Source organism: Echinops telfairi, unplaced genomic scaffold, assembly GCF_000313985.2.
Source record: "Echinops telfairi isolate 266 unplaced genomic scaffold, ASM31398v2 ScPeMD7_7419;HRSCAF=8457, whole genome shotgun sequence".
Taxonomy (NCBI): Eukaryota; Metazoa; Chordata; class Mammalia; order Afrosoricida; family Tenrecidae; genus Echinops; species Echinops telfairi.
The window spans coordinates 357,919-382,559 of record NW_022111319.1 but is presented as its reverse complement, the minus strand read 5'-3'; the positions used below and the strand labels follow the sequence as shown (position 1 = coordinate 382,559).

Here is a 24,641-nt window from a genome sequence, read left to right as displayed (position 1 = left end):
CTTTCTAGTATTCTGTGCTTTGATCCAAGATCCATCTACATCATCAGTGATATCCTTTGTTCCATGTCCTCTTCTGAATCTGACCTGGGACTAGCAGCTCCCTGTCAGTGTACTGCTGCAACCCTTGTTGGATGACCCCCCTAGTAAACATACTTTAAACTTCTACAGATCATCTGATATTCTGAGATCTCTTCATTTTCGGGGACATTATATTGAGATACAGCGTTAGTACAGCGTTGCCACCACCCCTACCAAACTGCAAAACTGCTCCATCATCCATTTGCTGGTTCTATTCCTTTCATTCATAGTGCACTGTGCACTTAACCTTTCATTCTTAATTCTTTTTGCTTCTCATTTTGTGCACTTGCGTCAGAAATTTAGCTTTTTATATACCCAGTTAGCCATTGAGCTAAAGGTTCCTCCTTTCTTTTTGTTGGTTGCTAGATGTCAGCAACAGTTTCTTTGGCACAAGAAATTTAAAAATAAGGGCTTTTGCTTTCTCCCCCTTCTCTGAGTTTGGCACTCCTCTAGATACTTAAAAGTTCATAACGATTAAGATCATATGAAATATGATGTGAAGTAGATGACTTTCAAAAAACTACAGGAAATTTCATCTCCTTTGCAGTCACACCATTTTTATTCTTGAATTTAAAATGTATTAACATTACTGAAAGTAGGCATCATTGACCAAAAATACCTTTTCATGCAAAAGTACCCTTTTCTGCACAGTGTCTTTTTTTCCTCTCCCCTATTTCATCTTGAGCTTCTACTTGTTCCTGTGTTTCCTAGAGGGTTGCTGGACACGGAATTGTAAATAAAATTAGTATTTAGAATATTTTGTAAATGTTTTTTAAGAAAAATTTTGAGGGAGAGTGACTAATTAGAAAGTGGATGTATAGTTATAGTGCAAGTAAAGAGCTTCATAATTTTTCTGAGGTACCTTTTTGAATTTTCTTGTTTAGTTTCCTTTTAAATTTTTATTGTGATAAAATATGTACAAGGGTATATTAAAATATTGTTACTATGGTTATAGTTTATGGATATACGGATTTATTCCAAACAAAAGATTTTTAAACTTGTCTGTGACCAGTGGATGGCTGCAGACAGATGTTCTTAGTAATGTACTTCTCTTCATCTCGTTAGGGTATCTTCCAAAAAAGAGATACTTTTTATGCCATGGGAAAAAATGATTTCGAGGTAAAGGTTAATAACACATTTTAACCAAAACTCAAGTGGATATCTTTTTAAATCTTTGGAGTTTTGTCACAAGTTTATGGAGAGCCTGCCCCACATAAAACAACAGATTTCAGAGGGAGCAAGCATCTTAAGAAAGGCTGGGAATACTTCAAAGATGGGCCCAGAGACAGAAGACCATCAGCCATGATGAATTAAGAACCTCATTGAATTCCAGAAATAAGTAGAAGACAATTATAGAATTATCATTGATAAGATACCACTACTAAAGGGGGAATCTCACATATTTCAACATTTTCATTTTTAGGTAACATCTTTAGCTCACAGATGCCAAAAGCATTGTGTCAAGATCAGCTATCTCAAAGAGCTGAGGTTCTTGCAGCTCAAAATTGTTGTGGGTAGGGATGAAAGAAGGAAGTATAGGAAGGTGTTTGGAAGAAATGCATGAAAGTTTAAGTGATCTGAGCTATCCCTGAAGCCTCTGTCCCAGTGGGGTCAAGGGGTGCAGCCAGCCTCCTAGCATCCTTACCAGAAGCCCTGAGTCTCTGGCTCACCAAGCCTAGAGGGCCTTATAAGCTTTGACATTGTAAACACAGAACATGCAGGAGGTGAAAGTGCAGACCTAGAGACATTCTGACACAGCAGAAAGGGAAACTAAAGTTAGACTGTGGACCCTCCAGCCACTTGGTTGCCATCCCGTCAGCTTCCTCAGAGTCATTTCTGACAGCAATCCTATGTACAAAAGAACAGAACGCATAGCCTGACTTTATCTGACTTTGTTTCTTCCAAGGCTTCTCAAAAGGAATATAGACATACCTGTTTTTTATGTCTTATGTTACTACTCTTTGCAGATGTTTTGCTTTTTACAGATTGAAGGTCTCTGGCAACCCTGCATTGAGCAAATCTATTAGCACCATGTTTTCCCAAAAACATGTGGTAATTTCTTGTCTCGCTGTCACATTTTGGTAATTCTCACAATGTTTCAAATTTTTCCTAGTGCTATTACACATTTAATAGACTACAGTATAGTCTAAACATAAATTTAACTGTACTGGGAAACCAAAATAATTGTGTGATTTCCATTTACTGTGATGCTTTTTTGTCATGGTCTGGAACCAGACCTGCATTGTCTTGAGTATGCCTGTAATAAGCACATCAATGATAAGCACATCAGTAAATTTCAGCTTTAAAAAATCTTAGCTATATTTTCTAGCATTTAAAAAGACAAGTGAATACTCTAAAAGAAAAAACCCTCCATTTCTGTAGAAAACCACTTTTCACATACTGACTTTGTCTTTGGGACCTAACCACGTTCATAAGTGAGGATTGGTGTATGAAGGGATTTCCTTTCCATTCCTATCCTATTGAGTGGTTTGATCATGAAAAGGTGTTGAGTCTTCTTGGATGACTTTTTTTTTCATTAATGGATCATTTAGTTCATTACCTTCGATTCTATTAACTTGGAATATATTACAATATATTTTGGTGTTGAACTACCCTTGCACTTCTGGAATAAATCCCACTTGACAATGGTAAGTAAACCTTACTATATATTTTTAAAGATTTGGTGTGCTAGAATTGTGGTAAGGACTTTTGTGTCTCCATGTGCTAGATTCATATTGGTATGTAGTATTTTAAGGATGTGTTCTGTCCTCTTCTATTTGTTGGAAAAGTTTAAGTAAGGTAGGTATAATTTATATTAATGTTTGGTCATTTAAGTCATTGGAGCCAGGAATTTTTTTTAATAGTTTTATTAGAGGCTCAGACAACTCTTCTCACAATCCATACATACATCGATTATGTAAATCACATTTGTACATTCATTGCCCTCATCATTCTCAAAACATTTGCTCTCCACTTAAGCCCCCGGCATCAGGTTCTCATTTGTCCCCTCCCTCCCCGCTCCCCCCTCCCGCATGAGCCCTTGATATTCACTGTTTCATTACCATACTTTAATGCAAATGACATGTTATGCAATGTTCTACATTTTTGGTTTTTTGTCAACTATGCCCCCCTTCTGGAAGGTATTTTCTTTAACTCAACTCTGCTAATTTTTAAAAATACTTTTCTGTTGAGAAAGTGGAATGGGGCCACATCTCACCTTTGGCTACACAAAGGCAAAGGAGAATTAGTCTCCACATCAACCTAAGACCCATTGCCACAAATTATATTTGGGCATGCCTCAACCATCCATATTTCTGTGCCCTATTCTGACACCTACTGCCCCTCCCATGACAGTCTTTTCTGCCAAATTCTATAATTCATTACAGTATCCATACAGAACTTACAGATAACACTTAGTTTTGGAGGTTTATCGGGGAAGTTAACATTTTAGCACAAACCAGGATCAGGAAAAAATTACCGATAGTGTCATGTCATTGATCCACAGCAAGCCCTTTTCTCAACCAGCAGCAAAGTCTCTATGGTCTTCAGCCTCTCAGCCACCTGGGTCCCTTGGCCTCTGCCCCTGTGAGCCAGGAAACCCACCCACTTCTCTGCCTCACAGTCTCATAGTCCCAGCAATGTTTTTCTTCTGTCTCATGGTCTCCTTTCCTCAGCCTTTGGTCTCAGCATGACCTGGCCTCTGCTGCCTCTCCCACTTCAGGCAGGGATTTCAATTGTGCTCTTCTGGTGATTCTTATTCGTTGATGGTCCCAGAAACTCTATTTTTCTGCTTCTCAGATGCTTCATTCTTATACCTACAGTTGGTTGTTGTTAGGTGCCATTGAGTCGGGTCTGACTTACACAGAACCAAACACTGGCCAGTCCCGGGCCGTCCTCATAATTGTTCTCATGTTGGAGCCTTGCTGCAGCCACTGTGTCAATTCATTTTTTCCAAAGGTCTTCCTCATTTTTGTTGTCTCTCTACCATACACAATGTCTTCTCAAGGGACTGATCTCTCCTGACAACATTATACCTACTGTTGCTCTCTATTAATGTTTCACATGCCCTATTTGCATAGTCCCACCCAATCAATTGATAGGACTTACAAAAGCATGTATAAAAGAGCCATTCTAAGAAATTTAACTTCACCACTGCTGTCAAAAAAATCTAGCACAGCATACTTATGATAAGAACCCCCATCTCCAGGGGTGGGCATAATTGTCAAGGAAAAGTATAGATGTGCATTATTTGCATAAAATACATTATTCCATCTCGTATGGGTCTGTTTAAATCCTATTGTTTCTTGGGGAGGGGGTTTATGTGTTTGTAGGAATTTGCCCATTTCCTTAAATTATCCAATTTTCTGACATGCATCTGTGTTTTTATACAGTCTTTTTGTTTCTGTAGTGTCATTTATAATGCCTTCATTTTCATTTCTAATTTTAGATATTTGTTTCTTTTTTCCTTATCTATATCCAGCTAGTGGTTGTTGACTTTTTTAAAAAAAATCTTTTATTGTGAATTTGGTCAAGGTTTACAGATCAGTTTCCCATTCAACAATTCGTGAGCATTTTGTTTTCATCTCATTGATTGCAATCCTCACAATTAACATCATTTATGCCTCGCTCTGTGTTTCTTGTTCCCATTCTTCTTTTTTTTTGAACTCTCCTGAAAGTTTGAATTGAGTATATATGTACTAATAAGTTTCCCGTGACTCCTATAACAAACTGCCACACACAGTATGACTTAAACAACACCAGTTTACTCTATTTAGAAATTCAAAAGTCCAAAATACATTGGGCTAAAACCAAGGTATTGTCCAGGCCAAATTCCATTTAAAGCCTCTAGGGGAGGCTTTTTTCCCTTGCCTTTTTCAGCTTCTGCAACTATGTTTCTTACATTCATTTTCTCATGTTCTCTTCGTCCACATTACAGCTTACTATGCACCATCTTGAAAGTATCGTTGCTGAGGTCATCCCATTCATTGTCTTCTCTTCCAAATATCTTTGCCTTCTTATAAGGGCTCTTGTAATTGCCCTTAGGGTCCACCTGGTTAATCCAGGCTCATCTCAAAGGATATTTAGATGAGTATATGTATTAGTCTGAATAGACTAGAAAAACAAATGCATAGACACTCGTGTATGAGAGAGTTTTATACAAAGGATAATGTACATTAAGAAAACATCCCAGTCCAGTCCAAGCCTATAAGTCTAATATTAGCCCATATGTCTGATACCAATCTATAAAGTCCTCTACAGACTCACGAAACACATGCAATAATGCCGAATTCAGGATGATCACAGGCCAGTGAGTAGAAAGTCTTTGGATCTAGTGGTGGTGTAAGCATCTCAGTGCTGGCAGGGGGTCTCCATGTGGCTTCGCCAGCACTCAGGACTGCATCAGGGTAGGTCCATGTGGCTTCTCCTCGGGGATGTCTCCCAGGGAGTCAGCCTTATCAGTAGAGAATCTCCAAGGGAGTCAGCAGAGAGAGACAAATGTCTCCTTCCTCCAAGGAGGAAAATACAGGTGTTCCCAGAATTCTCAGGAGAAGGCCATGCCCACACAGAGGCCTCATTGGTTATATCTTGATTGACAGGCCAGACTCCAATCTCAAATTGACACCAGATTATGTAACTACCACAGTATCCATAAATTTATCCCAACTGCAACATTTGTGGCTAAAAAGTAACACAGTTACAGAGATTCAAATCAGCTTACCACAAATATCATGATCAGTCTGATTTATCATACATACTTTTTTATGCAAATAGCACATACCTTCTACATTTGGTTACCAATCACTCCTTTTCCTAGGAAGTATTTTCATAAATGCCATTGTGCCAGTTTTTTTATACATGTTGCTATAAAAAGCACAACATATTTACAAAAATAACTTCCAGAGAGGAGTGGTTGGCAAACAAATTTATAAGGCTTGTGATATGTGCGTAAAAAGATGATAATTCCTCATATTTTATTAACTTTTTGGTAATTATTACATTTTCTTATTTTATCTGAAGTAGGTCATTAATAGATAGGTAAAAATAGCACTCTACCATCCAGAAGAGAATTTTAGAAACAATGTCATAAAAACATAAAGTTATTTGTAGTGTTTGAGTTTAAGTTGACTTTAATTTGAGTTTAAATCATTTAAATGTAAACAATGGTGTTCGTCAGATGCCGCCAGAAATTACCAGGAAATGGAAAATGGGGAGCTTTTCAATTACAAAATATTTTGATTTATCTTTCCAGATGAGAAAGTTGACAACCATGCCTACAGGTCTGATACTTGGATCTGTAAGTGGAAGTGCAGCCAAAGGAGAGGACCCTAAAAAGCAGCTAGTGAAACCCGACCAGGTAATTTTCTTACTACAGGTTTGTGAATTTTGTACAATATGTAGATGGTACAAAAGCTATGAGTTTCTCAAAAGGTTAAGTGCTCTACTGCTAACCAAAAGGTTGGCGATTCAAACCTCCGAAGAAGCACTTTGGGAGACAGATCTGGTGATCTGCTTCTGTGAAAGATCCCAGCCTCGACAACCCTATGAAACAGTTCTATTCCTCACACAAGGGGTTGTGATGAGTCACAATTGATAGCAACTAACAACTCAAAAAAAATTCAAGCCTCTGTTTGCAGTATTAAAAGAGTCTATAGGCAAAATATTGAATGATGCCGTAAACATCTAAAGATAGAAAGAATAGACAGAGTCACTATACCAAAAAGAAGTAGTTGACATTCAACTATTTTAGGAGATAACATATGAACAAGAACCAATGGTAATGAAGGAAGAAGTTCAAGCTGCGCTGAAGGTATTAACCAAAAACAAGGCTTCTGGAATTGATGGGCTACCCATTGAAATGTTTTAACTAGCTGATGAAGCACTAGAAGTACTCGCTTGTCTGTACCAGGAAATTTGGAAGACAGATCCTTGGCCAGCTGACTGGAAGAGACCCATATTTATAACCATCACAAAGACAGGTTGAACCAGCAGAATTCTCAGATTATAGAAAAATATCATTGATAACACATGTAAGAAAAATTTTGTTGAAGACCATCCAACAATGGTTTTAGCAGTATATTGAAAGGAAACTGCCAGAAGTTCAGGCTAGATTCAGAAGAAGACATAAAACAAGGGATATCATTGTGAATGGCAGATGGATCTTTGCTCAAAACAGAGAATACCAGGAAAATGTTTACTTGTATTTAATTGATTAAGCAAAGGCATTCAACTATGTGGATCATAACAAGCTATGAGTAACCTTGAGAAGAATGGGAATTCCAGAACACTTTATGGGGCTTATGTGAAACCTGGATATGTATCAAAAGGCAGTCATTCAGACAGAACAAGTAGATACTAGTTTTAAATCAGGACAGGTGTCCATCAGGTGGTTAATATACTCTTACCATTATTTAATCGGTATTTCTAGCAAATACTCTGAGGAATTGGACTACATGAAGAGCATGCTTACGGAAGCATCTGTGACGAAAGGGTGCATTATATTGGGTAAATTAGCTGCATAAGACCACTTTAGAGTGCTGAAAAGCAAGATACTACTTTGAGGACTACGGTGCGCTTAACCCAAGCCATGGTATTTTCGGTTGCTTCATATGTATATGACAATTGGGCATTGAATAAGGAAGACAGAAGAGTCAATGTATTTGCACAATGCACAATTAACTGCATTTGAGCTGTGGTGCTCGTGAATAGTATTGAAAGTACCATGGACTGCAAAAGGACAAACCAATCTGTCTTGGAAGAAGCATGGCCAGTGTTCCTTACAGGGAAGGATGGTGAGACCTCATTTTATTTCCTTTTGTGCTAGGGGAAGTAGAAGGGCAGAGATAAAGAAGAAGGCCCTCAGTGAGATGCCTTGACACTGCGGCAATGAGCTCAAGCATAGGAACAATTGGGAAGTTGGCTCAGGACCAGGCAGTGTTTTGTTCTGTTGTGCATAGGGTAGCTGTGGTTTGGAACTGACTCGATGCACTTAATTAACGACAACAACAACTACTGCTACTTTCCCAAGCATGAAGTCTTTTTTCCAGGGACTGGTGTCTGTTGACGTCCAAAGTACATGAGATGAAGTTTTGCCATCCTTGCTTCTAAGGAGCATTATTGCTATATTTATTCCATGACTGATATGTTGGTTCTTCTGGCAGTCATCGTACTTTAAATATTCTTTACCAGTGCCATGATTCAAATGCATCAGTTTTTCTTTGATCTATCTTATTAATTTTCCAACATTCACGTGGATATGAGGCAATTGAAAACACCCTGGCTTGGATCAAGTGCACTTTATACCTCAAAGTGACTTGCTTGCTATTCAACACTTAAAGTTCTTATGCAGCAGATTTGCCCAATGTAATCCGTCCTTTCCTTTATTGACTGCTGTTCCTATAAGCATTGATTGTGGATCTAAGCATGATGAAATCCCTTCAACCTATTCTTGGTTTATCATGGTGCTATCAACTTGTCCAGTTGTGAGAATTATGAGTTAAACTGAGTTGCAATTCATATTGAAGGCTGCAGTCCTTGATCTTCATCAGCATGTGCTTCAAGTCCACCACGTATAGCAAGCAAGGTAGTGTCTTCTGTCTATCACAGGTTATTGGTAAGTCTTCCTCCAGTTCTGATGTCATGTTTTCATACATTCCAGCTTCTTGGATTATTTGCTCACCATATAGAGTGAATAAATATATTGAAAGTATACAACATTGACATACACCTTTCGTGATTTTAATCCATGTGTTATTTCTTTGTTCTGCTTCACAGACTGCTTTTTGGTCCATGGGTAGGTTCTATATTAATAAAATGTAGTACTATAGAATTTCCACTCTTCTCAATGTTTTCCATACCTCGTTCTGATCCACACAGTCGAATGCTGTTGCATAATCAATAAAACACAAATAAAGGTCTTTCTTGTATTCTCTGCCTTCAGCCAAGCACCAGCTAATGTCAGCAGTGATTTTCTTGGTGCCATGTCCTCTTCTGAATTCAGCTTTTTTTTCTGGCAATTCCCTGTGGCTGTACTGCTGTAATTGGTTTTGAATTATCTTTAGCTAAATTGTACTTGCATGTAATAGTGATGATATTGTTTGATAATTTCCACATTTGTTGAGTCACCATTCTTTGGAATGTGCACAAATATGGTTTTCTTCCCATCAGTTAGCTGTCTTCCAAATTTCTCAGCATAGGTGAGTGTTTCCAGTGCTTTAGAACTTTGTTGAAACTTTTCAGCTGGTGTTGCATTAAGTACTAGAACCTAGTTTTTACCTAATATCACAGTTCAGCTTGAACTTCTTCAGTATCATCAGATTTTGTTCATGTGCTTCCTCTTGAAATAGTTGTATGTTGACCAGTTCTTTTTGGTATAGTGACAGTGTATTCCATCTACATTGTAGGATGCTTCCTACATTGTTCAGTATTTTGACCGTTCCTTCAACATGGCAACTTGAGGTGTGAATTTTTCTTCAGATCTTTCAGCTTGAGATATGCTGAGTGTGTTGTTCTATTTTAGCTTTCTAACTCTCATTCTTTGAGCGTTATAATTTACTTTGTCTTCTTGAGCTACCCTTTGTAATTTTCTGTTCACCTCTTTTACTTTATCATTTCTTTCATTTGCTTTAGCTCTTCTCCATTCAACAGCAAATTTCAGTCTCTTTTGACATCCACTTTTGATATTTTGTTCCTTTCCTGTCTTTTTAATGACCTTTTGCTTTCTTCTTTATGTATTGTTCCTAATGTCTTCCCATAGCTCAGCAAGTCTTCTGTCTTTAGTGTTCAGTGTGTCAAATACGTTCGTGAACTTTTACTAATTCACCACATACAAATCCATTCCTTAAATGTTCTCAGAATTCAGATGGGATATACTGAAAGTGAGCCCTGGTGATGTAGTGGTTACATGTTGGGCAAGGTCAGTGGTTCAAAACTACAGCCACTCCTCGGGAGACAGCTTAGGCTTTCTACTCCTATAAAACATTACAGTCCCCTCTCTCTCCCTGGCGCTCTCTCCCTGTCCTCTTTTCCACGGTCCTCGCTTCCCTGTCCCCTCTCCCCTTGTCCTCCTCCCCTCCCACTTGCCTCACCATCCCTCTCATGCCCTCCCTGTGCGTGGACCTGGCTGTTGAGATCATGCCTGTCGAGATCATAGCCATCCAGGAGGGATAGCCCTTGTGGACTGCTGGACCTTAAGAGCTACAAGCATCCTCCTATTCTTCCACCAACCTTGGATCCATATGTCTCTGCACTTACCAGCCTGTGATCTCCTTGCTTTCCTCTTCACGTTTCAGAGTCATCAGCCTGCAACTCTGTGAGTCTGAAGAGGACCCCAGATAGCATTGGACCTATGGACTTGAGTTGGACTGGGCTGGGGTCTTCTTGATGTAAAATTGCTGCTTGACATAAAGTTCTTTCTTGTATATAAAAACAAAAACATTGCAGTCTTAGAAATCCATAGGGGCAGTTCTACTGTACTCTATCAGGTCACCACATCAGTGAGAAGATGAGATGATACTGGAAGTCATATTTTGGCTCTTGTGGACTTGTTTTAATTCAACTTCCTCCTGAGCTTACATATGAAGAATTGACGGTCTGTTTTATATTCAGCCCCAGGTTTCATTTTGGCTGCTGACATTACCCTTTCCATCGTCTCTTCCCACCAAACAAAACCAAATTCTTTGCCATTAAGTCAATTCTGACTCATAGCAACCGTATATGACAGCGTAGAACTGTTCCTGTGAGTTTCCAAGACTGTAACTCTTCAGGGGAGACAGAAGCCTCGTTTGTGTTCCTTGGAGCTGGCTGGTGGTTTTGAACTGCTCATCTGTGGTTAGCAGCCCAATGTGTAACCACTACACCGCCAGGGCTCCTCTCTCTTGTCAGAGATGTAGTTAATTGAATTCCTTTGTATTCCATATAGCAAGGTTCATGTGTACAGTCGCCATTCATGTTGAGAAGGGGTATTTGCAGTGAAGAAATCATTGGTCATGCAAAATTTTAATATGATCTCCAGCTACATTTTTATCACCATAGCCCTATTTTCCATCTGTTATTCCTTCTTCTTTGTTTCCAACTTTTGCATTCCAATTGCTAATGATTTTCAATGCATATTTGATCTTTTACAAACTGAAGGCATTGGGAGAATTCTTCAATTTTCTTCATCATTAGCAGTGTGTTGAGTATATATATTCTGGAGTCTCTGGATAGATATGGACACTTAAGCTGGGATCACTTAAATATATTCTTGGCTTGATGCTTTTCAGATTGCGAAGACAATTTCAGGTTTCAGATTGTGTGAATTTTCTTGTGTTTGCCTCTCCTTAAGGGATATTTTTCTCCCCTCTACTCAGTGTCCAGTTTTCATTATGGTCAGTTTTTCTTGCAGTATTTTGGGGTAGAGAAGCTGTTGTTTTTTTAGTTCACCTTCAAGGTGATTAGGTAAAAGTTTGAGATACTAGCTTTATAGTGTCCAGATTACCCATATTACTCACTTAATGGTTTATTTGCTCTCTGGGTCCAATATTCCATGTAATATATTCAACTATTCTATAGAAAATGACTTCAAAATAGAAGCTGATATTATTTTGGCTGGGTTTCTTTTTACTTAATTTATAGCCTCTGAATAGTCTTTGTAGCCAATTTACCATATCACCCCTGCACCTAAGGTGTTTAAAATAATTTCAGCCAGCATTTTTATATATTTTTAGTGAACAAATATTTTAGTGATAGGCAGGCTAGAGGGCTGTATCTGACTTTTTCTGACTTCACAATGGGGAAGAGTCAACCCTAGTATCACCCCAAGGTTAGTTCCTTTTTCATACTCCAACCATCTGACAACAACAATCCTTTCAATGGGGTTCTCTGCTTCTCTGCGTGTTTAATCATTCATTTCAATGGCCATAAAGAAACTGACAGGCTATACTCAATTATAATGTTGATTAGAGAAGTTAACAGATTACAATTTAGGATCCAAAATACTCTGTATACGGTTTGTCTATGTAGGGCAAACTGGCTCTCATCCATGCTTATAAGTGTGCCTTTCCCTGATCTTCGTCTTCTCACCCATGTAGCCCATTGACATCTGCCCTGTCTTGTCACTGTTTTAAAGCACCTTTAGTCCTACCAATAAATGCCCAGGAAATACCACTGTGCTATAAGCCTCAGTAAAAAGATGCTCAACTGTAGCTCTGGGGGTCAGGAAACCTAGCTCCACTGATTAACTGCTTGGAGGCATCTCGCTCAGCAAGCAAACCTGTCCATAGTCACTCAGCTTTGCTTGCTCCAGGAGCTGGGAAGTGCTGCTCTGCTTCATGCTCTGGCTCTTGGTTTTTCTGCTGCCACTTCTCTGGTGTCAACAGTCTGTCTCCTAGATCAAGAAGGTTCAGCACAAAGGAATCTTAGAGTCCAAAGGATAGGTTTCATTCCTGACTCTTCTTTCTTGAAGGTTGTGAGATTTCCTGTGCCTGCTTTTGAAGTGGCTCTTTTAAAACCCAATGGGATGGCAAACTTATCAGTTAGCTCATTTGCATGCACCTTATTTCATGCATCTTATTTGCATGGTCCGCACAGTCAAAAAGTGCCATATCACATAATTCGCTGTAACGCAAAGTTGATGAGGATTTCTGTTATGTCATACTACTAGGAAGGAAGTTCATCTTTTTATATAAACTGTTTTTTGTTTTTTTTGGTCTCTAGCTCCCCATATATACTGCTCCACCTATGCAATCTAAATATGTTGAAGAACAGCCTGGTTGTTTACAACAGGGCTTTGCTTCCATCCGTACCACAACTGGTTATTATATTGGCTGGTGCAAGGTAAGTAAATTCTGATAGTGGTTTAATATTGGAGGTTTTTTATTTGTATTACATACCAGTTATTCCAGTTAAGTTACTGTGTATAGGACAGAACTTTATATATGTACAAAAGCAGTTGAATATTGAGAAAACAGCCCAGTCCAGATCAAGTCCATAAGTCCAATATTAGCCCATATGTCTGATACCAATCTCTTCAGACTCAGGAAACACATGCAATGATGCGGGATGCAGGAAGATGACAGGCTAGTGGGTGCAAAGTCTTGTGGATACAGTAGTGGTAGAACCATCACAGCACTGGCAGGGGTCTCCACGTGGTTCCTCCAGTTTCCGGGGCATGGGGTCTATCAGCATAGTGCCATGTGTCTTGTCAGTAGAGCGTCTCTCAGGGAGTGAGCAGAGAGAATGTGTCTCCTGCCTCCCAATGAGTTAATATAGCAATTACCAGAATCCTCAGGGGAAGGCCATGCCCATACAGAAGCCTCATTGGCTATACAGTGATTGACAGGCTAGACTCCACCCCTTCACTTGTAATCCTCTCAAATTGACAGCAGATTGTATAATTACCACAGACCACCCCTTGCCAATGGGACACTTTCACACAACTCTTTAGCCATATGTAATTTTCAAACAAAGAATAATAAAATCATACATGTACCTAACAGGATAAAACTAAAATGCATACAATTCAATATGTACCATCCTTATTTAAGCATAACATTCTCTAAGTGAACAAAACAAGAATATTCTATGCCTAACAATTGCAGTTAAATAACACCTTAATCCTACCAATGAAAGTTTGTAAGCTAACCACTTCATCCCTTTATACCCCCAATTTTGGGTATGCAATGCCTATACTGCGCACTAAGGTAACAATCATATTCTTCGAAATGAAGAATCTTCATTCCACTTGGAACCTTAGGAAATCCGCATCTATAAGCAAAGACAAATTAGGACAGGGCGTCCATAAAATCTGCAGCAATATGCACCAGTTCACAGGCTCAAATATCTGCACTCCATCTGGTCAGGTTCTGGTCAACTAACTCAATGTGGGCTGCCTCACTTAGCCACACCAGGGTATCCATTGGTTGCCTTGCCTTTAGACTATGACCCCATCTCAAATTCTAAACAACCCTAACTCCCTTGGGCTAGGTCATGAACTTCAGACCAGCCAACCTGCTCTCCTCTTCTCTTCTAGTTCTTGTAAACCATGGGTCCACTGGTGTCAGTGGCCAGATTTCTCCCATTTTCACCCTGCATGTGGATCCAGGTGGTCACCTAGCAAGCATTTAAGCCTGTCCATAGCTTACTTTAATGTTCAGTCCAAGAGAGGAGTTTTCTTTATGGTTCCAGATTTTTTCTAACTTCTGACAAAAATCACTAGAGTTCAAACTTCAAAAAGCCAGAGTTCCTTTTTCTTCAATCTGTTAATCTTGCCCTCACTTCGAGTTTCAAACTACTGACTTACAAAATCATGAGCTATAATAGAACAACTGCCATTTTAAGTCACTATATTTTGTAGCCCACTAGCCTGGAGCCATTAAAATTTGATCATTATATAGGTTAGGAAACACCTGCAAAGAAGGCTCTGAAGAGATTAGCCCCACCCAATGATTTGGAGTACTCAGGACATCTGCCCATGAAGAGAGTGGCCAGCCCCACCATGAGACATGACTTCCCTCACTGACCCATAGTGACACATAGTGCTAAGAGGGACAGCACTGGGGAAAGTGTGCCCAGTCTGCCCCAGGCACTGAGGGGTGAAACTCGAAGTGAGTGCACCAGGGCAGCAAAGGGAGCAAAGTAACCAAGTCCCTGAGGAATCCTGAAAATAGATTCCTAACTAGGGGGACAGGGCTTAGCACCTCATTAGACCCAATTGGAAAACAGTAATAAGGGTCAGCAGACAGAACTGGAACTATCCATCGGCCTTTTTTTTTTTTTTCCTTTTACCCTATGTCTCTCTATATAAGAGAGGTAAGGACAAACAGTATGGAGAAGAAAACAATTAGATCAGTGGCCTGGGGGGAGGGGCATGGCAGAGGAGGTGGCCGGAAGGGGGAGTGGGGAGCCAACAAACTCAGGGATAAGGAAACAACAAGAGATCTAAAATTGATGATGAGGAGGGCATATGATGCCTTGTGGGATTTGATCAAGTGCAATATATTTAAGAGAAATTACTGAGAGCCGAATGGAGGGTGAGCATGATAGTGGTACAGGAGGAAGGTGAAAAGAAAGAGGAAAGACGTAGAAGACAAAAGCTATTTATAGAGGCTATAGGCATGTATGTATGTAACTATAATGAAAGGGATAGATGCCAATGTACATACATTTTTATGTTAAGTGTGGTAGTCTGGGTAGGCTAGAGAAACAAATCATGGACACACATGTGTATAAGAAAGAGGTTTATATACAAGAGCAGTTGAGTATTGAGAAAACAACCCAGCCCAGTCCAGATCAAGTCCACAAGTCCGATATTAGCCCATATGTCCATTAACAAATCTATAAAGCCCTCTGCAGATTCACAAAGCACATGTAATGACACTAAATGCAGGAAGATCCTAGGCCAGTGGGTGCAAAGTCAGTGGCGGCAGAAGCATCTCAGCACTGGCAGGGGTCTTCATGTGGCTCCTCCAGTTCCCAGGGCTGCATCAGGGTAGGTCATGTGGCTTCTCCTCAGGGATGTCTTGCAAGAAGTCAGCCTGTCAGTAGAGTCTCCAAGGGAGTGAGCAGAGAGAGTCTCTCCCGCCTCCAAGGAGGAAATGTTGGAGTTCCCAGAATTCTCAGGAGAAGGCCATGCCCACACAGAGGCCTCATTGGTTATAGCTTGATTGACAAGCCAGGCTCCACACCTTTACTCATAATCCTCTCAAAGTGACACCAGATTATGTAACTACCACATTAAGTAGTAAGATAGCAGATGAACTTTGGGCCTCTACTCAAGGCCTCCCTAACCACAAGAACACTGTGTTCTAATAATTTGGCACTTTTCAACAATCGCTGAATACAAAATGGGTGCATAAGCAAATGTGAAAAAAGCTGAGGGTGCCCAGCTATTAAAAGTACAGCATCTGGGGTCTTAAAGGCTTAAAGTTAAACAAGCAGCCATCTAGCTGGGAAGCAATAAAGCCCACATGGAAGAAGCACACCAGCCTGCAATCTTGAGGTGTTGACGGGTTCAGGTATCAGATATCAAAAGATCCAAAACAACCAATTATATCTATGTGAAAGGGGGGTTGGAGTGGAGACCAACGCCTATCTGTAGACAATTTTACATCCCACTAGAGAAGAGTTACAAGCGGGGATGATTCAACCAGGGTGCAGTACAACACCAATGGAACATACAATATATCATTCCTCTAGTTCCTGAATGCTTCCTCCCTCCCACCCCGCCCCCATTACCATAACTTAGTTCTGCCTTACAAATCTGGCTAGACCTGAGTACACACATTGGTACAGATAAGAGCTCTTGAGACATGTAATTCAGTACAGATAAAACCCTCAGGAACAGTAGTGGTAGTATTGATCTCATGAGGATAGGGGGATCGGGGGCAGGGGTGGGGAAGGGGGAGAAAAGTGGAACCCATCAAAGGTTGGATATACACACCCCCAGGGGCACGGATAACAGAAATGTTTACATTTTATTCTGAATCAAGTCACATTCTTTGTTAAACCTGGAATCATGTCATTTATTGTACCCCATAGCTCCCCTATGTAGGGTTTCCAAGGCTGTAAATCATTATAGGAGATAGTGGCCTCTATTCTCTCCTATAGAGTGGTGAGATTAAACCACTGACCTTGTGTTGCATACCTGACAGTACCAAAAGCACTTCTTCAATTCCTACCCCTCTACTTTAGTTATCAGGAAAAAACAGTCCCTGGTGGGTAAAATAGAAGAGCACCGAAAAAGAGGAAGACACTCAAGAAGATGGATTGAGATCAGTAGCTGCAACAATGGGCTCAAACATAAGTACACTTGTGAGGATGTTACAGGACTGTGCAGCAGTTTGTTCTGTTGTTCATAGGTTCACTATGAGTAGGAACCAACTTGAAGACACCTAACCTAACTTTTCCTCATTTGTAGGAAGAAAATAGTTATTTTTCACGTTGAGTAGAATGGAAAGCAAGGGAAGAGAGGCTAAGTATTCTCATAGTGAATAAATAGGAAAGCTGGATTTCCATCTGAGTACAGTGCAATGCTATTAATCTGTGAAATATTGAGACGCTTCTATTTCTAGAAAGTTAGCAATAACTACCTACTTTATCATTTCAAGTAACTTTGGTATAAACTCAAAGATGGTAGGCTACTTTATCGAATTAGCTACAACTTAAAAATGCAAATATCATTTTTCCCTTTGCGCTTAGGGTGTGTATGTCTTTGTGAAAAATGGGATAATGGATACAGTACAGTTTGGAAAAGGTAGGTGAGTAAACTATAATTAGAAAGGTTCTATTTTGTTCTTTTAAGTTGTAAGATTTAAATGTCAGAAAAAAACATGACATGTTTTCTGTTATCAGGCTTGTGCCAACTCAAAATATACTGTGTAGTGATGGTTTCGCGATGGAGACCCAACGCCCATCTCTAGACAACTGGACATGCCTTGCAGAGGGGGAGTGGGGAGATGAGTCACTTAGGGTACAGTATAGCAATAATGAAACTCACAACCTTCCTCTAGTTCTTAAACGCTTCCTCCCCCCAACTACCAGGACCCCAGTTTCGCCTTGCAGACCTGGTTAGACCAGATGATACGCAGCGGTGCGGATGGGAGTTGGAAGCGCAGGGAATCTAGGACGGAGGAGCCTCTCGGGACCGGGGGCGGCGGTGGCGATACCAGGAGGGAAGGGGGAGGTAGCAAGGGGGAATGGATCACAGGGAGCCGCGTATGGCCTCCTCTCTGGGGGACGGGCACAGCGGGGTGGGTGAGGGGAGGCGCCGGACAGTGTAATGTAAGATACAAGAATAATTTATAAATTATTAGGGGTGCATGGGGGAAAGGGGAGGGGGAAGGGAAGGTGGGGGGGAAGGAAGATGAGCGGATTCCGGGAACCCAGGAGGCAAGAGAATTTTGGGAATGATGAGGGCAACAAATGTATAGATGTGCTTTACACAATTGATCTATGTATTGTGATAAATTGTATGAGCCCCAATAAATTGATTAATCAAAAAAAAAAAAGCAATAGTAGCTACCACTTATTTAGTGATGATTATGTACTAAGGCACTGTGCTTAGCATTTTACATAATCAATAGAATTTTATTTATGTAGCAATTATCTTCTAAGTAGTATTCTAATTATTCCCATTTTACAAATGAGGAAACTGGTTTAAAGTGTTCCAATGGTTCCCAAGGTCATATAGTAAGTGACCCGTGCCAGGATTTAAATCAGTGTCTGTTTTAGCCACGAAGTTAATATTATATAATCATAAAGCATAAATTAAGATGTTTCCATTGTTGCTAATTATTTTAAATAAATGTTACTTACTGTTAAAACATGCAGTATTTTGCTATCTGTTGCTAAGAAGCAATATGACAAACCAGCCAATGTATTTATATGGTGTTTAGCAACAGATATAGCTTCCTAATATGCTTGGTTTTAGCTACTTGTCAGAATAAATAGGCACTAGAGGACAACAACATCAGCTAAAAGTTTAGATGTCCCTGTGAAGTTGATGATCTATACATGAATTACCATCATTGAGTATATGGAGGAATTGTTTCAAAGTTATATTCCTCATAACTTTTGAGGAGTGTGATCTAAGCGATTGCCATTCAATAATTAACTGTGATGGAAGAGTAGAACCAGAAACAATTTAATTATGTAAAAAGCCAAGAAAACTATCCTCTGCCCATTCTTCCTTCGTCTCTGTTTATCTTTTAGGCTCACTTCTGTTTTTTTTAATAGTTTTATTAGCACTTCATCCACATGTCATACAATTCAATAATTCAATCATATCAAGAAGAGTTGTACAATTGTCAGCACATTCAATTCTAGAACATTTTTCCTTCCTTGTACTCATAGTTATTCATATAATTTTTTTCTAACTGTGGCAAAAATATACACTACAAAACATTCTCCCAACTTCAAAACTTCTACACGTCTAAGTCCTTGCCATTGATTGTACCCTTCATGTTAGGTTCACTTCTTAGCATTGATTACTCACCATTGGCTTTTATACAAGAGCAATGCTGCTCTGAGGTAAATTAGGGAGCACAGAGGCAAGTACTCTCTAGTAGCTGAGTGTGTCCCTGTAGGTTTATTGAAAGCACCCTAATAAAGTATCTGTGTCAGTTCTTACTGGATATTACCAATTTTTGAATGGATAATGTTAGAAGCATGTGCATGGTGGGGATATAATATATAAACAATTAGGAATTCACCTTATAAAGTTTATTATGGCATCATATTTCATTAAAAAGTTATGATTACCTGTAACACTAGAAAAACAAGTATCGGTAAATCAGCCATTGAAGGAGTATTTCATATTATATTAAGTAGTTATTGTAATTATCTTTAAAATTGATGCTCATGTCAGTATTTTGTACAGTTCTTTTGAATAATATTTCAACCATTTACTATTATCTTAGCAAATCCCTTTAACCCTTCTACATTATACCTATATAGAATGCTCAATTGTAAATCATTTACATTAATTTTTAACTGATTTTTTTGAGATGCATATATTTATCTGAAGAATCCACCTAGAGATTTTCTTCCCAAAATTGGAGTGATTACAGTTGCAGGATTTGCAGGCTTGGTTTCAGCAAGAAAAGGTAAGGTTTAAAATATAAATTCATGTTCTCCTTTCAGTGCCATTATATTTATACCTGAATTTTAGTGCTATGGAAAAACTGCACATTCCTTTATTGAATGGTATGAGTATAGACTACTATAAACATCTTCTTCAGGTTTCATAATATGAAATTTACTTTTTTGAAGACTGTTTTCAAAAATAAAGCTGTTCTAAAAGATTTTATGTATCGTAAGTCATCTTGGAAACTCAAATGCAAACCATTAAGAAGTACAGCTACCCAACTATTAAAATTAAAAGGTTACCCACACCATGTATAGTTCAGGTGGTGGTAATGCAAAGTGGGGCAACTATTGTTGAAAACAATTTCTCATGAAGTTAAAAATATACTTGCCATATAACCAACTAATCCCACACCTGGGTATTTACATTGGGGGAAAAAATTATGTTCCAACACAAACCTATACACAAATGCACTAGTCATGATCACACACAGATGAAAATAGCCCAAGTGCCCTTCAGAGGGTTTGTAGATAAGTTGGTGCATATAGTGGCATAGCACTCAGCAACAAAGACAATAAATTAACGAAACCTGCAAGAATTTGGGGTGAATCTGATGAAAGAAGCCATTCTAAATAAGCTACATGCTGCATGATTTCATTTATATGACAATATGGTGTTTGTATAATGTCAAAACTATAGTGACAGAACAAATCTGTAGATACCAGCGCTAGGACTGGGGAGAAGTTGTGACCACAGAAGTTGTGACACATGAGGCAGAGGTAATTTGGGGAGTAATAAAACTGTTCTGTATTTTATTTTGGTTGTGATTAATTACATGACTCTTTACATATATCCTAAATCATAAAACTATATGCCCCAAAGCCAAGTTGGTTGCATAATAATGTAAACATAAAAATGTTAAAAATCCAGTGAACTGTATTCTGTTGATAACACATCGGTTTCACCATCTGTAGCACTCTAGCCAGTTGGATCATGTGGGAAAGGGAGAGAAAAGACCCTCCTGAGCTTCTCTCCTCACCGGTTTTTATTTGCACTCCAAAGAAGAAAGTTTACAAAAGTTCAAATTCAGGGACAATACTACAGCACAATGACTTCAGGTTCAAGATGTTGTCATGATTAATAGTTAGCAAACATTCTCGTATGTGAGCACACTTTAATCTGATGAGTTCTTTTTTTCTCCATCAAGGAATCTCCTCATCACTCAGCATTTTGCACCAAGTTCCTGGAACAGGCAGTTACACACTCAAGGTCTACTCATAGTTTTTGTACCCGAGCAACAGTCCAGAGGGAATAGGACAATGTTTCCCTACATTGTACATTGTTCTATTAGAATTGTAACCACTCCTGTATCATTCATATTCTAAGAAATATTTTTTAAGTCTTATGAGTGAAAAAAATGATCTTGAGTTTTATGTTAATGTTAAGATGTATACTAATCGATTAACTCAGTTCTCTTTTTAGTTGTGATCGCCCATATTCTGAGGTACTATGTTACAATTTTCTGACAGAAATACTGACATCTCAGAAGAAAATATTTTTTCTCCTGGTCCTCTGAACCAAGGTCACTGACATTGATAGTAGTCAGTCAACGCACAGTGGGGTTTTTAAAAGTAGACAACTCACTACTTTCAGTCAGCAAGAAAGTTTGATATATTTAGTGCCTTTACCCCCCTTGCATCCTATGGCACTATCAACTTTGCCATTCTTTCCTATTGAGCCACTTTTATATATAATCTCAAAGACTGTCCCAAGCTATGATAATTTAATAGTTGTACTTTAGGCTAAAATTCATTACAGACAGGATATGTCAAAATCAGGAAAGAGAAGACACACGTGGAGTAAAATCCAGAGAAGAAAAGTCCAAACTTCAAGAGTTCCCTCACAGTGGAGTCAAATATTAATACTCACTGCCCTCAAGTCGATTTTGACTCCTAACGTTTCCGACTGTAACTCTTTATAGGAGTAGAAAGTCTTGCCTTCCACAGAGCAGCTGGTGGTTTTGAACTGAATTTTTTTAAATGGTGATGGAATAGTTTATATAGAGATAGTGGTGATATTTGCACAGCTCTATAAACTTAATCTTCAGGTCACTGAATGTAAAAAGTTGAATTGGCGAATGTTTTGCTACATCTGTATATTGAAACTTTTGTTGCAAAATTACAAAGAAAACATTAGTTCAGCATTTTTCACATATACAAATCAATAAAACCAATCACATCAATCACGTTATGCATATATATTACTATATTATATTACTATAATATAACATCCAAAGTTGTTAAATAGTGAAAAATAATTTCACAGGATTTAAAATAAGACTCACAGAATTAGCTTTGAAATAAATTGGTCAAAATGCATTACTCAGTATCTCGGCGAGGAGCTCATAATCCTCATGTAAGAGAAAATGTCCCTTAGGTCATTCCTCATTGTCTCAGAATGTTCGAGCTGGAATAACCTAACTCAAGGTTTTTCAAACAGCATATCTCAACCTATTTTTAGGTAGTAGAATCAATACTGTGAATCTCAGGAAGAATTTTATTTTAAAAAAGAAAAGAAAATATCAGTGTTTTATATTTAATGTGGCTAAATATTTAATCTACCATATCCTGGTTGAATTGTGGGAAGGAAGCTTTGTCTCAATGAAGTGTGTATATGAATAATCAGTCACAGATGATAATGTAAATTTTTTTCCTTAAGAGTTAAGGTAATAAAAAAGGGAAAACTTCATTTATTCTAACTGTCTTATGTTACAGAATGAAGCCGAGAAATCATTCAGTGTATAATATGTACCATAGATAGTAGCTGTATCTAAAATCCTTCCCAAGTTCTGGGAGTAGAGCTACTGAACTGAAAGGAAAGTTCCTTTTTTTGTAGACTGCCCTCTGCTATCACCTAAAGAGGATAACTGTATATGCCTTTACATTCATGTGCCTCCGAAACAATAACATCGGAGAAAATGGCTACCTTCCAAGTTTAGAAGCAGCGCAATTGGAGGAATTTGGATGAATCAAGGGAACCTACACCATGAGAAGTTAGGACAGTAAAATCAGTAATAAAACTTACACTCTTACCAGATCTTGGAATAATAGTAAGTAGAACTAGAGTAAAGGAGTAACACAACATGTCCACTAAAATCAGTCTAAAGGAAAACTAAACTACCTACTCAAGTCTACTTTAGACATAATTGTATTAAACCTAGCAGATAAATACCTCTTTTCCTTCCCTAAAGTGCAAAGTTGTTTTCAAATATTGCCAGCTGTTTTTCGCCTTAGTCTTTATGCCAGATTGGCCGTTTGCTTTTCAAATTGAGGGTTGTGAAAGACATTACAGAGAAGTACTTACCTCCTTTAAAGAACCCCTTCATCCAAATGTCCAAATCATAGGTGAAGAGCCCAAGGTACTCAGACACGCATTTATTCACAGCTTTAGGATACTTTCACGATATATTTTAGGATATTTTAATGGTTTGTTGAAACTTAGATCCTTGGGTTGCAAACTGTCCTATAGAACCCATGGCACCATGGAAGTCATTTAAGGGTGGCATAGGGATGAGAAAAAAGCCATCCACACAGGACTCCGACTTGAACTTCCTTCCCACAATTCAACCAGGAGACGGTAGATTAAAGGTTTGATATATTGAAGTGCCTAATGAATGTCTGTTTGGAAGACTTTTGAAAAGGATTTTGCTCTCAAAAACTTGGAAAAGAACACTTAGATGCTTAGTTAAGGTAGTTTTGGAAATGGATTTAATTCAAGTTAGCAATTATTAAATTGGTACTTCATTCTAAATCAGACATGAAGGAGTTATGTGCCTTTCAAAGTTCTTAGCTAAGTTTGAACATTTCACCCTCCTAAGGACTTAGCCCTGGTGGCGTAGTGGGTTACGTGTTGGGCAATGTCAGCAGTTTCAATAAAACCACCAACTTCTCCTTAGGGAGAAAGATGAGACTTTCTACATTCATCAAGCTTTACAGTCTCAGAAACCCACAGGAGCAATTCCATACTGTAGGGTGGCTATGAGTCGGATTCAACTTAATAGCTGTGAGTTTGGTTTGAAGGACTTTGATAAAAGGATATGAAAAAGAAAGTTTGTTTCATTTTCGTAAGGAGTCACTAACTTAATGGATGGTTAATTCTCTATGTTTTCATGCTTTATTACAACATGAAAAATGATGTGGTTGCCACTTTGGGTTGCTTAGAGTGTGAACATATACTTAGCTTTAAAAGGAAGAAAATTGCCAAATCTTTTTGTGTAGTCAGTATAATGTTAGACTGAGAACATTGTTCTTAAATTGAACATGAGAATAAAGGAATGTTCATTAAATTGAGCTCCTTAAGCATGTCTAAGCTACTATCTTAATCAGTATGGTTAGCTAAGTAACAATTTAATATAGGGTGAGGAGGAACAAAGACAACATTAAAGTTATAAAAGCATTAAGCACCTGGTTGGTTTCATGTGTTTGGAGTTTAATCATTTGCTTGAATTTTATAGGTTCTAGATTTAAGAAAATTGCTTATCCATTGGGACTAGCAACTTTAGGAGCAACGGTTTGCTACCCAGTTCAGTCAGTTATAATTGCAAAGGTAAGATCTTTTTAAATGATGGCAACATTTCAGTATTTGCTTAATGTCTGAGTGTGAAAATATGTAAATGTTGCAAGGCACCTGTAAAATTTACTTCAAAAAATATGTAGTTGGAATCAACTGTTATGTTGTCAAAATTGCATTAGCTTCTCAGTATGGTAAATACTATTTTTAATGACATGATTGTTATTTTAAAAATAGGGCAGATTTACTGAAATAGAATTGAGCAATATATATGTCAGCTTGGGGATTAAGCTCCGAGACTGAATTTGAGTTTGTTGGGAAAGAATACTACTTCATTGTCAAGCAGTTGAACTTCATTTATTAATTAATAGAAAATTACACCTGCTGGTAGCTGTTCAATTCAGTAGAATAACTTAATGTAAGAAGAAGAAGA

The 24,641-nt window shown here is 38.5% G+C and overlaps 1 protein-coding gene across 1 annotated transcript in view; it reads left to right on the top strand.

Moving 5' to 3' along the window:
- The window catches only part of APOOL (apolipoprotein O like), a 53,583-nt gene that overhangs the window by 8,105 nt on the left and 20,837 nt on the right, over nucleotides 1–24,641 (top strand). The window contains 5 exon segments of the mRNA XM_045297371.1: nucleotides 6,329–6,433; nucleotides 12,772–12,891; nucleotides 17,254–17,308; nucleotides 19,560–19,658; nucleotides 24,153–24,291. Coding sequence (XP_045153306.1) covers nucleotides 6,329–6,433; nucleotides 12,772–12,891; nucleotides 17,254–17,308; nucleotides 19,560–19,658; nucleotides 24,153–24,291 — 518 coding nt within the window.